At 39.7% G+C, this 11,456-nt stretch overlaps 1 protein-coding gene across 2 annotated transcripts in view; it reads left to right on the top strand.

The window, feature by feature from the left end:
* Positions 1 to 11,456, top strand: part of Cpq (carboxypeptidase Q) — a 610,322-nt gene that overhangs the window by 476,918 nt on the left and 121,948 nt on the right. For both annotated transcript variants that reach the window (XM_004641291.2, XM_023701349.1), the window contains exon 7: positions 7,709 to 7,910. In XM_004641291.2, the coding sequence (XP_004641348.2) occupies positions 7,709 to 7,910 (202 nt within the window). The remainder of the gene's footprint in view (positions 1 to 7,708; positions 7,911 to 11,456) is intronic.

The following is an 11,456-nucleotide window of genomic DNA, read 5'->3' as shown; positions in this document are numbered from 1 at the left end:
GATCTTTGACAAAGGGGCATTCATTCATTTGCTCATTTCAAAAGTATTTTCAAATACCCCTTGTATAGGTCCTGGGTTATTTTTTAATTGAACTAATAAGAAAGCATTCAGCCCAGAGGTTTTTCTCAGAGCAAACACATGCTCTTGTGCCAAGTCTTCACCATCAGTTTTCGGTAGGCACCCGCTCTTCTTCATGTACTTTTGCATAACTCATCACATGTAATGTAACAACTGGTTACTGCCTTTGCTGATAAACTCTGCCCTCCTATAGGAAGGCAACTGTTTCTCACTTTTCTTCCTTTAGAAATCCCTTCATATCAAGTTTGGCAATGTGACTTATTGTTAAAGGCAGGAAATATTTTCGAGAGTAAGGAGACTTCGTTAGTGATACTACCAAAACAAAGGCTATAAACTGAGACTACCTGTGGCAAGTGGGAAAGTGCGGCTATTCTGGTTGTAGATTTCTGTTTCAATAACTATTGCATAAACACACTTTCTCTTGAAAAAACACATGTAATGGAATATGACTTAATATTTTGCTTTAGTTGAAGATCAATATGTTGGAATTAGTGTTAGGAAAAGTGTTTCTTCATCTCTTGTGAAACTTATTGGAGACTCTGCCTATTGCTTTTCTCAATGTTGTCTTAGTGTTCCTCATTGAAAGAGCCAAGAAGTAATTCCTCTTAGAAGTGAATTCTGGGAAACGTTGCTTTTTGCAAGGAGCTAGTATTGTGCTTCCTTTTCCTGTACAACGGTAGCTCTGCGGTGCATCAGTCTTCACCTTTGCTGTGGCAGCCACAAGTTAGAACTCAATTTTATGTTTAACTTGCAACTGTGTCATGTCGACATGCTCCCAGTTGTGAGTGTTCTTTATAGTCAAGCATTATTGAGCACCCAGTGTACAACAAGCTGTGTTTTTAAGCTAAAGTTGCAACAGAGACAGACACAGATAGGTCCCTTGCCTTCGTGACATCTTGGTTCATGAGCATTTACCTAGTTAGTCTCTAAATATGACAGTAGGAGAGTTTCTTATAAGAAGACTTTAATTCTTAAAGAAACAAGGCAAAGCCAAACAAAATTGAATAAAGTGTAACAAATCAGTATATTAGACAGGAGTGGCTCATGCTGGTCATGGAAGGCTTGAGTGGACAAATACCCAAGATTATATTTGGGTATTATTCTTTTTCTTCAGGTTTCAAACCCATTATTGTGCTTTCAAAAGGGAAAGAAAGACATATTTGATTTTTTTTTGGCAGAACCGGGGATTGAACTCAGAGAATGACATATTTGAGAAAATATAATTATTTCCAAAGTTGCTTTAGTGTCTTTACTAATATTATCATAGAGTGCTTGATCAAGTAAGACATATTATAATACTGTCATAATTCCAAAGTGCTATGTCATTATCTATATCTATAAAGGAGAGTTTATTAACTGGGCCATAATATATTATATTATATTATATTATATTATATTATATTATATTATGCCATTATAGCTCAGCAGATTAAAGCACCTACTTAGGCAGATGCAGGGACCAGGGTTGGATCCCTGGTGTGCCGTACTGGCCCCACCTCCAGAGCACACTGAGATGGAGAGTGAGGCTGGGCATAGTGTCACATGTCTGTAATCCTAGCGCTTGGGAGGCTGCAAACAAGAGGATCACTATGAGTCCAATCTGCATAGTGAGACCCTTTAGACCCTGTACTAAATACATGAAAAAAAAATAACCTGCCTATTTATGAGAAGATGAACTCAACTGTTAGTTATAATCATAGAGGAAAGAAGAATGCAAAAAAAAAAAAAAAGCTGAAGGCAAGAGAAGTCAACCAGAAATCATCCTCCTGTCTGACACAACCATCCTATCAAACACAAGCTACACATATTTCTGTTTATTTAACACAACCTGGCATTAAAGGATGTGGGTTGATGGAAGGAAGGGCTCTTCCCTGTGCCAGTTCAGTTCTTACCTTTCAAGCCTGTGGAAAGAAGCAAATTGGTGGAGATCAGGAGAGACTGACAGAGAGGTAACTTCAGTGGGAGGAGACTGAGACAGAGAAGGGAAAGGCCCAGCAAAGCGCTTCCACAGAGCCACCTGTGTGGACCATGTCTCTTCCATAAATACATATGTATACAAAGGAATATGAATCCAGTAATATGAAACATTTAACCCCTATATGGTATTTTTTAAAAATGAAATTTCAATTGTAAGATCTCGAATCACACTAGTTTTGTCAATTATGTTGCTGCAACCTCAGGAATAAATCAGAAACTGTGGTAAACATCAATTTTCCATGAAAGCCTTTTCAAACTACACTTAACAAATACTCTGAATATTTCTTTTTTTTTACTAATACTGAAATTGAAGTGAATGCATCCCTATTTTCTAGATAAGTAAAATTTATCTTTTAGCCAGTGTTCATGCAATAGTTTTAGGCTGCTGGCTTACTACTGTTACTACTGTGGTATTTACAGAGAGATCATATGTTCTCAGTAAGGTTGAGGATTATCCAGGATCTTGACCAGCACAACAAGAGAATTCACTGATATCTAGAAAGCTTCAAATGACATTGTAAAACTGAAATTGCCTGAAAACACAGGCTTGTGTCACAACAGAAAACTTCTGTGCACACATACAAGTGACAGGGGTCTCCAGAGCTATTCATCTGCTCCCCTTCTCCAGGTGAAGTGGTGGCTAACCCATAATAGGCATCTTCAAGCTCAGTGTCAGTGTGACTTTCCCAGGATTGCCCATTTCCCCAAGCTGCAGCAGGCTTAGCTGTCAAATGAAAGTAACTTGTGGCCCCTTACCTTGTCTTTCCTCTGACTCCTTTGGGTACTCAAGGCTGTTCCAAAAGAAATGCTGGAGTCTATCAAAAATAAAAGTGTGAACTTTAGGGTAGCCCTGAGCAGAAAGCAAAGCCAATATTTGACTTCCTATAGTAGGAGACAGTTCTTTACCTATTATCTGATTACGGAAATGGTTTCCATTGTTCCTTTTGGAAGAACTGCTGCACTCACCCCTAGGAAAAGGGAAGTCTAGACCCATTGGTGCAGCTGGGAAAGCTGATCATGATCACAGCTGCTTAGCATGCCAAAACTTGTTTGATGGGCCATGGAGATAGCTCAGTAGAATAAACGCTTGCCTGGCAAGTGCAAAGAGTTCAATCTCAGATACTGAAAACAAAAAACAACAACAACAACAAAAAGATAACAAACTTGTCTGAGCACACCAAACAGTGTAGCCACCAATCAAGAAAATCTCAATTCAGTCTTCAAAAAAGAGTAAAGTCCACATTACACAGAGCAATCAGCCTCAACACTCCTTTCTCACTCCATTAATTCCCCACTAATTATTAATAGTTTTGATTGCTCTGTGTCAATGTGGACTTTTTTTTTTTTTTTTGAAGATTGAGTTGAGGAAGCCCCATGATTAATTCAAATAATCAGCATGCTTTTCCCTTTCATTTGATTTTCGGATTTCATTGTCATTTAAGGTCCAAACCAAAGGCAGGTTGAGAAACGTAAGAAAATATACTTGTTTTCTTATTGGTTATTTCCTCTAGATTATAAGAAAAATCCTTTTCAACAAGGAGGAAGCAGCCAAATTTGGGAGCAGAGAAGATAATACTGAATTTGAGTCTGTATTTCTAAGAATTTCCTGGAATTTTATAAAAACAAAGAGTACAAACATCATCCTTGTGTTTACACTAAGAAGTAAGAATTTTAAAACATGCAATATACATCTTAAACAGTTCTCTTCTTTTTAATTTAATGCTGTACCCAAAGAATGCTAATGGTTATTAAATTGTTTTGGGACAGAGTAGCAGGATGCCTAAAAGAATGGAAACATAGGATGTGACTTTAGTACATGTCAAAGTTATGAATCCTCAACCTTGTGCAGATGTTAACTGATTCCAATTAAGGAGATTACCCAAGAACACTTTTTTCTATGTTGCGCTCTATATACTACATGTAATGCGTGGCAGTTTTGATGGCTGCTAATAGATGTTTCCTTTATTGAGAGAACAAAGGAGGGGCTATAGGTAATATCTGAGTTTATCACTGAGTTGCTCAGCCTCCTCATCTATGTACCCTGTCTTGTCTCACTCGTAAAGCATGGGTGAGGGCTGGTTATCTCACTTATAAAACATAAAGTCTTTAGAAGTGGATTTCTTTGTGCACCCTGTAAACAAGAGGATGGATATCTTGTGACATGTGTTACAAAGAGGTGAATAAAATGGCCATGGTCCCCTTCCCTATCACTAGAAATAATCAGTTTTTCCCATCTACACTGTGTCCCCAACATCTCATGGCAGAGTAAGGACTCTGGATGTCTGTGACAACACATTCCTGAGAGGCAGCAGTTCTAACAGCCCAGTGACCCAGCTATTCACTCCGATTCCTTTGTGTACTGACATTCTGTTTTCCCAACTCCTTCACCATGTGCTAATGATTAGATGGTGACTCCATAAATAAGGAGAAAGGGCAGTGGCATGGGTGGTGGCGCTCTGTTTTCTTAATCCTTTTTGAAAACATATGGAGATGTTTATGTATAAATAGAAAACAAGAGAACACTGCCGTCATGTCAGCAGCAGCTAACGCAGCCACACATGAATGGACATCAAACACATCTCTTCCTAGTCCAGAATTTTGGGTCACTGATATCTACACATCTGGTCTTATTCTCTTGAAAAGAGATTTTTATGTTTTAAACTTTTTAGTCCTAGTTGGAAGGAAACTCCGAAGTAAGAATGTTTTGTTCTGCTTTTTGCTCTTCTCATTCTGAAATTATTCTCTATCCAAGGTGACTTTGATTATGATTGTGAAAAATCCTATTTAAAAATCTATTTGTTGGACTGGAGTTTCAGTGTTTCTGACTTGCAGTTGGGAGATGAGAAGTGAGCTTCAAGAGTCAGGGGAGTGGAGGGTGGAGGACCCAGGCCAACAGAAGCATACTTCTAGGTAAGAGTTCTAACTGCACCACTTGCTAGCTGGGTAACCTAGGGAAAGTTCCATAACTTGACTACACGTCGATGGCTGCTCTGTGAAGTGAAAAATACAATTGCATTTATCTTGACAGTTCATGGGAAGAGCTGCAAGAAATTCATGCAGTGTTGGCCTTTCAGAAAGTGCTACAAAAATGCTACCTACTTTACAATGCAGTCTGATAGCTTTATCGTCCTATGTCATGGAGGAAGAAGCTGAGCGACAGAGTGACAGAGTGCCTCAAGTCATCACACAGCTAAATATTGGTTAACATGAGGACCTGGACCCATCTGGGTAATTCCAAAGTCCACACACTTCCTACCTCTGCTAAAATACTACCACATATATGGCCTGGGGCACCTTTGAAAGCTCCTGCATTTACATTACCCCTTCTTCTCCTGTGGACATCCTCTGATATGCACATTGGCATGCCCATGCTGTGATGTTCTGTGTCCCTAGGACATCTGTCCATTTAAAGAAGTTAAAGAAGCCCAGATAACATTTAATGAATGTGCTGTTAGAAGCCCTGGTAATTGTGATTCATGCAACCACTCTGACTTTGGTCTCCACAGCCCTTTTCTTTAAAGTTGGTAGAAGACCCATACATAATGGTTCATTATCCAAGCTTGGGAGAGAACATTTGTCCCAGCTTGAAGTTGCGGAAGCCAAGGGCCAAGGTTACATGATTTATGGAGACAAGGAGAGGCCACTCACCGCCCTCTTTTGTAGCCGAGAGTGTCAGTTGCTGTGTCAGAAGCAAACTGCATCCACCTCACCAGGATGCTCATTAGTGCTGGCTCTGACAGCTAACCTGCTAACTGGGTCCACTTTTAACCCAAATAGTACATAATTAGGAGCACTTGGCCTGACTTTTTTGTTGGAAACATGGGATCTGCCTGATCTATGAGGTGGATATCTTCACATATAGAAAGGCCCAATTTTGTTTTCATTTGCAAGAAATATTGTGACTTTTCTCCTTCTTGCAAGGGACCCATAGTTTGGGATGCGTGTAGCCCAAGTAACCCAGATAGCCAGCCTACACTGGAAGAGGCCAAGGATTGCCAAATCATGCATCCACCTGCTGATCTCAGCAGCATGTAGTTAAATGAACTCTGAATACAAGACATGTGTGCAGATCATTTGCACTTGTTAGCTCTAACGATGGTACTATTATGCAGTAGCCATAGCTGAAGACTGAGGTGGCTCTTTTATTAATAATGCCTTGAGTCTTTCACAAAAATTCCTTAGGACTGGGAGTGAAATGTGAGCAGGCTGCTGCTTTGTTAACCTTCCCATCATTAACACTGACAACAAGAACTCTGCTGTCCATGGGCCTCAGGTTCAGTCCTGTAGGTGCTAGCAGCATCGTCTCTGTGAGCCCACAGCTGCCTTGCCTTTGTGGCATCAGTGTACTTTCACAATGCATGTTATGAAATCAGTGTAATATAGAATCTGCTTTAGGAAAAATTATTTATGCAACCCTCAACTCGTTATGCAAGTGAAAACTCATTTTAATGCAGAGCAAGGGTTACTTATCATTCCAGTCCCATGCTAGCTATGGCAGTGTGTGGCTTGAAACACTAGGATTTCAGAGCCAACACTGCCATTTGCCAGCTTCAGGGCTTTGAGTGAATCGCTTGACTTTTCTGATCCTCAGTTCCTTTCCTATCAAAATGCATCAACAATGAAGCTGCTTTGTCTATTTTGTGGGTTGTCAAGGAAGACCAAAGGAGATTGCAAACAAGAAAGCTCCCTGGAAACATTGTACAAATGTTATTATCGATTTGCAGTAGATGAGGAATAAGGAATGAGTAGCAACACTGTCTAAGGATAGTTTGAAAATAATTCAACCAAGGTGATAGCCAATTGATCTTGGAGAAGGAGTTGGCTCCTGAGAAACAGGGTCTGGCCAGCTTGATGAGCCTTTAACTTGCAGGTCATGGCTGGGCGACAATTTGGCTTTTGGCCTGCCCACAGACTGTAGTGTTTTAAGCTCCTGCCATGACAATGCTGGCTACATGAAATCACTGTGTGATTTCTCACCAGACTTCACTGGGACAGAGTTTACAAATTGGCAGCCTGGCAGAGATTACAGTGCTGTGGTTTTACACCAGGGAGAACAGTGTTTCATGTCTTGTTCTATTACTGCCCTCCTTGGGGATTAGGTGGATGGAACAGCAACAAAATCAGAAACCGAAGACGAATCTGTCAGTTTGATACTTGTTAGCTATGGCAGAGCTCACAATTAAAATAAGATAGGGTATCTCTCTTAGAGAAAAGAGGTGCAGAAGTAAGCCCACAGAGCAAAATTTTGTTTTGTTTGAGCATGGCTAACACTCTAAAGATCCCTGTCATAAAAAAGAAATTGACTATCAGATAATTAAGAAAGGGCCTAGTATACAGTTGATACTTAAGAAAATTGATTGCAAGAATATTACTAATAGTAGAAATAATTAGCAATCTTAATACATTCCCTTCATTGCAGTGATTGAATTCTTTTAAGTCATTTGTTGAGTTTGGCAAATTCCAGGGTGAGTAACTGTGCATCTCACAAGCATTACGTAATAGGTCAACCAGATCCTAAGCCAGGCAGAGAGCAGCATGTATTTGGGCAGCAACTTGGGAGGAGGGGAAATGTTCAGTTATTATTGTTTGATGGTCCCCAAGGAAAAAGAATAGAAACAATGATATGGACTGCACTTTTTTTTCTTTTGTCTAGGTAAATATCTCCAACTACAACCTGGTGATGGAGTCTGATTCAGGCTTATTCTCACCTGCTGGGCTAAAATTTACTGGCAGCGAGGAGGCCAGAGCCATCATGGAGGAGGTCATGAGCCTGCTGCAGCCACTCAATGTCACCAAGGTCTTCAGAGATGCAGAGGGGTTAGACATTAGCTTCTGGATCCAAGCTGGAGTGCCTGGTAAGACCAACAGATGAAACAGGTGTTCCTAGTATGCCACCACTGAAAGAGATGTTCCCCATATGCTGTGACATGGTGCAATGGTCTGATAAGCCAGAAACCTTAAGCTTTTGTCTGTAAGACAATGCTTTGTTTGACTGATGATTTCCAAAACTGGGATAATGGTGCTCACCTTGTATTTATTTATCCACCTGCCTTTTAATTTTAAGTTATATCCCTTTTCTTGTAGAGATTCTGATCTAAGGATCTGAGCGTTGGGTCTACACATCATTTGTTTTGTTTTTAAAGAAATACATGATGACTGTAGCATAGTGGTATCTCATGACCAAAGTTTCAGAAATAAAATTGAAAGAAATTATTACTAATAATTTCCTCCTAATTCAGGTCCTATGTTTAAAAACCATCCCTGACCCAAATACTGCTGCATCTAAAATTTTACCATTATGGATTTATTCCTTTAAGTTGGGTTGCTTCCTGCTAATTGTATCTTTCTTTAATGCAAATACTTCTGTTAAGAGGTCAAATATCAACTGGCCTGCCCTCATTAATGACTTGGCATGTGAATATCATGAAGAGAAGTCTCAAGCTTTTAGGGACAGCAATGAGATGATGAAATGGGAGTAAACATGGGGAGGTTACAGGAACAGAGGCCAGGATGCTCGCAAAGCAGACAAACATGGACGACTTCACGCTTCTACTCAGGATAGGCATGCTATAGGATATTACGTATTTATGGACGGAGGTGGTTCCTTCAACACCATTGTATCCATAATAAAAACACTGCACAAGTATCCATTACAAGTTGTCTTGCACTTGCATTATGCATACAGCCTTTGCAGTTTGGCATTTCTGCTTCCACCGCTCTTTCTGTGGCTTCAAAATAACGGATGTAAAAACAGTGTCTCCAGGACTAGCCCATACAAGCATTTTTTTTCTGCCTGCAAAGTAGATTTCACCCATACTATGGAATATTATATGGATTTAAGACTTTTACAAAGCCTTTTCTTTGAGATACTATATCTTTTAAAGGAATGTTTTAGGTATTAAATTTTTTGTACTAATTTTTATAACCAAAAGTAGAAGTTTTCTTTTATTTTAATAAGATGACCCAAATGGGCTCTGTTTATTCTGTGTATAACTTAACCATATTTTAACATTCCCTTAAGGCAGCATTTCCATTTACAATGGTGTTATCCTTGGACAGATCCAGGACACTTTAAAGAACTGTCATTGATAAGCACAATTGGAGTACAGGGTAGAGAGTTTGCCCTTTAAGAGGTACAGAATCATTTGTTTGAAATTTAAAATTATTCCTGAGCCTTAAAAACTTTTTAAGAAGAAATTCTTAAAATTTGAGACTCCCTAAGTAGGCCACTGGGTGGTACCTGTGAGGGAAGCATGGGTAGGTGAGAGTGAATTAGAGGGCAGACCTACCAGGGCTGGCCAAAGGGAAAGTGACAAAGAGCAGAAACTTACGATACTTGAGAAGAAGAAGCTTATATCTGTCCACACTTGGTATTTCTTGGCTTTTTTATGTTGGACCCTGAAGATTGGCCACAGCCTTATTCCTTCACATGTGCAAGGTCTGTAAGGATGCTCTCGTAGAATAAGTTGCAGGTTGATTTGATTGCTTTCGGTTACAATCAGGAGGTCTTTTCCATCTCAGCCACAGTGAGCTCAGATTTTGTTCTACCTAGCAGAGCCCAGTTGAGAGTCTAAGTCTATCATGAATGATTGCGTGGGAATTAGTAGCTTACACTTTTGTTGAGCTCCTACTGTTTCAAAGTTACTTCTTTACGCTTTTCACAAATGTGGGCTTTACATCTGTACAACCATCCTGCGAAGTAGCACGATTATGCATTCAGATGACGAAACACACTCACAGGGGATAAATGGCTCGCACGAGGTGACATGTCTCCAAGGGCCCCAGCTTCTCTGAGAGCAGGTCCTTTGACTGTCAAAGTTGGTGGCCTTTTTCCCACAATGCGCAGCAAGCCTGGGCAGTCTGGAATGCTGAGATGGCCATTCAAATCCCCGGCAGCATCTAAGATGTTTACATTACTCAGCTCTTGCTTATGCGAAGAATTCTGGTTCATTTTTTCTCCAAAAATAATTTACCTCTGGGAGAAAGGAGTTTGTTCTTGTAAATAAGTACTTATTTCTTTTCACATTCTTTATTCCACTCCCCTCTGTACCTCCTTCTGGAGATCAGAAATGTTTATATACAGTCAGTAGTTCATGTAGGCTATTAGGAATATTTCCTGGAGTTATTTTTAAATGTACTTCAGAGTATTATAAGTATGAAACAAAAGTTGTGTATTTCCCACTCTGACTATTGAACTGGATTTTGGTATTTCAAATGTGGACTATTCCTGAAAAAAAAAAAAAAAAAAAAAAAAGGACTGCTCATATGTTCGTCTGTGTTATTTATTTAAAATTTTAAGAACTTTAGAAAAAACAAAGAATCATTATCTGAAAGAAGAAATAAAATATATCAATCATACATTCTATTCTTGAAAATCTGGCAAATGGAAATAAGTTAAACCTAAAAATAAGATTCAAAATACTATTTAAGTTCTGATTTAAATAACTTCTTGCCTGACTTTCAAAAAGTGAACGAGAAGTAATATTTACGGGAAGTAATATTTACAAATTCCACGTATCTTTTTTGTTTCTCCTTTCCTTTCACTTCTTCCACGGATTTGACAAACATTTATTAAGCCCCTACCATGACCTAAACTATTGAATTTCTTTAATCTGAAGGATTCCTATGATGCCTGGGCCCCAGGCTGTCTAATGCTCCGTGGATGCAGAGCACCAAAATACTAATGAAGAGCACAGACAAACTTAAAATCCAACATGATTTACTATTTATAGAAGACACAGCAGTCAGTTCATGAAAGGATCATTTTGTTGAGAGAAGAAACACTTTACCCTCCAGATGAAATCAAGATTTCGCTTATTCAGTAGGATAACATAAATGTAAGCACTTTGAGGAAAACACAGTTCTAAAAGATATCTGGGATATACTTTCCACAGTCTATGTTCTAAATCATGGCCCTCGATCCTCTTCCACTGACACCTCCTGCCACGCACCTGCTCTTCCTTCCAAATCCCGAATCCCTAGATGCTCTTTGAGCGACACTGCCCTCACCCTGTCTTTTACCAGCCCCCTGTGCTGCTCTGCTTTCCTGAATTTCCAGATGGTTCTGGTCCTCAGTCCCATAGTCTGGCACGATGAATCACACACACATTGTGCCACAGTTCTTGGGTTACTAGTTTATGTGCCTCCTGTCTCCTGTGCTCACTGATCAGTTTTCTGAGTTTAAAGTCTATACTATTTACTCATTTGCCTCTTCCATACCCTTTCGTTCCATCTGGGGAAATATTTAAATTTTTGTAGTTCTTACTTTAAACAAGAAACAAAAATCTGGGCTGGCCAAAAAGCTCAGCGGATTAAAGTGCCTGCAAGCAGGCGCAGGGCCCTGGGTTTCTATCCCTGGGCCTGCGGTACTGGCCCCACCCCCGGGGTGCACTGAGACAGCA

This window comes from Octodon degus, unplaced genomic scaffold (genome assembly GCF_000260255.1).
Source record: "Octodon degus isolate 3935 unplaced genomic scaffold, OctDeg1.0 scaffold00134, whole genome shotgun sequence".
In the NCBI taxonomy this organism is placed as follows: Eukaryota; Metazoa; Chordata; class Mammalia; order Rodentia; family Octodontidae; genus Octodon; species Octodon degus.
This window is presented reverse-complemented; position numbering and strand designations above follow the sequence as displayed.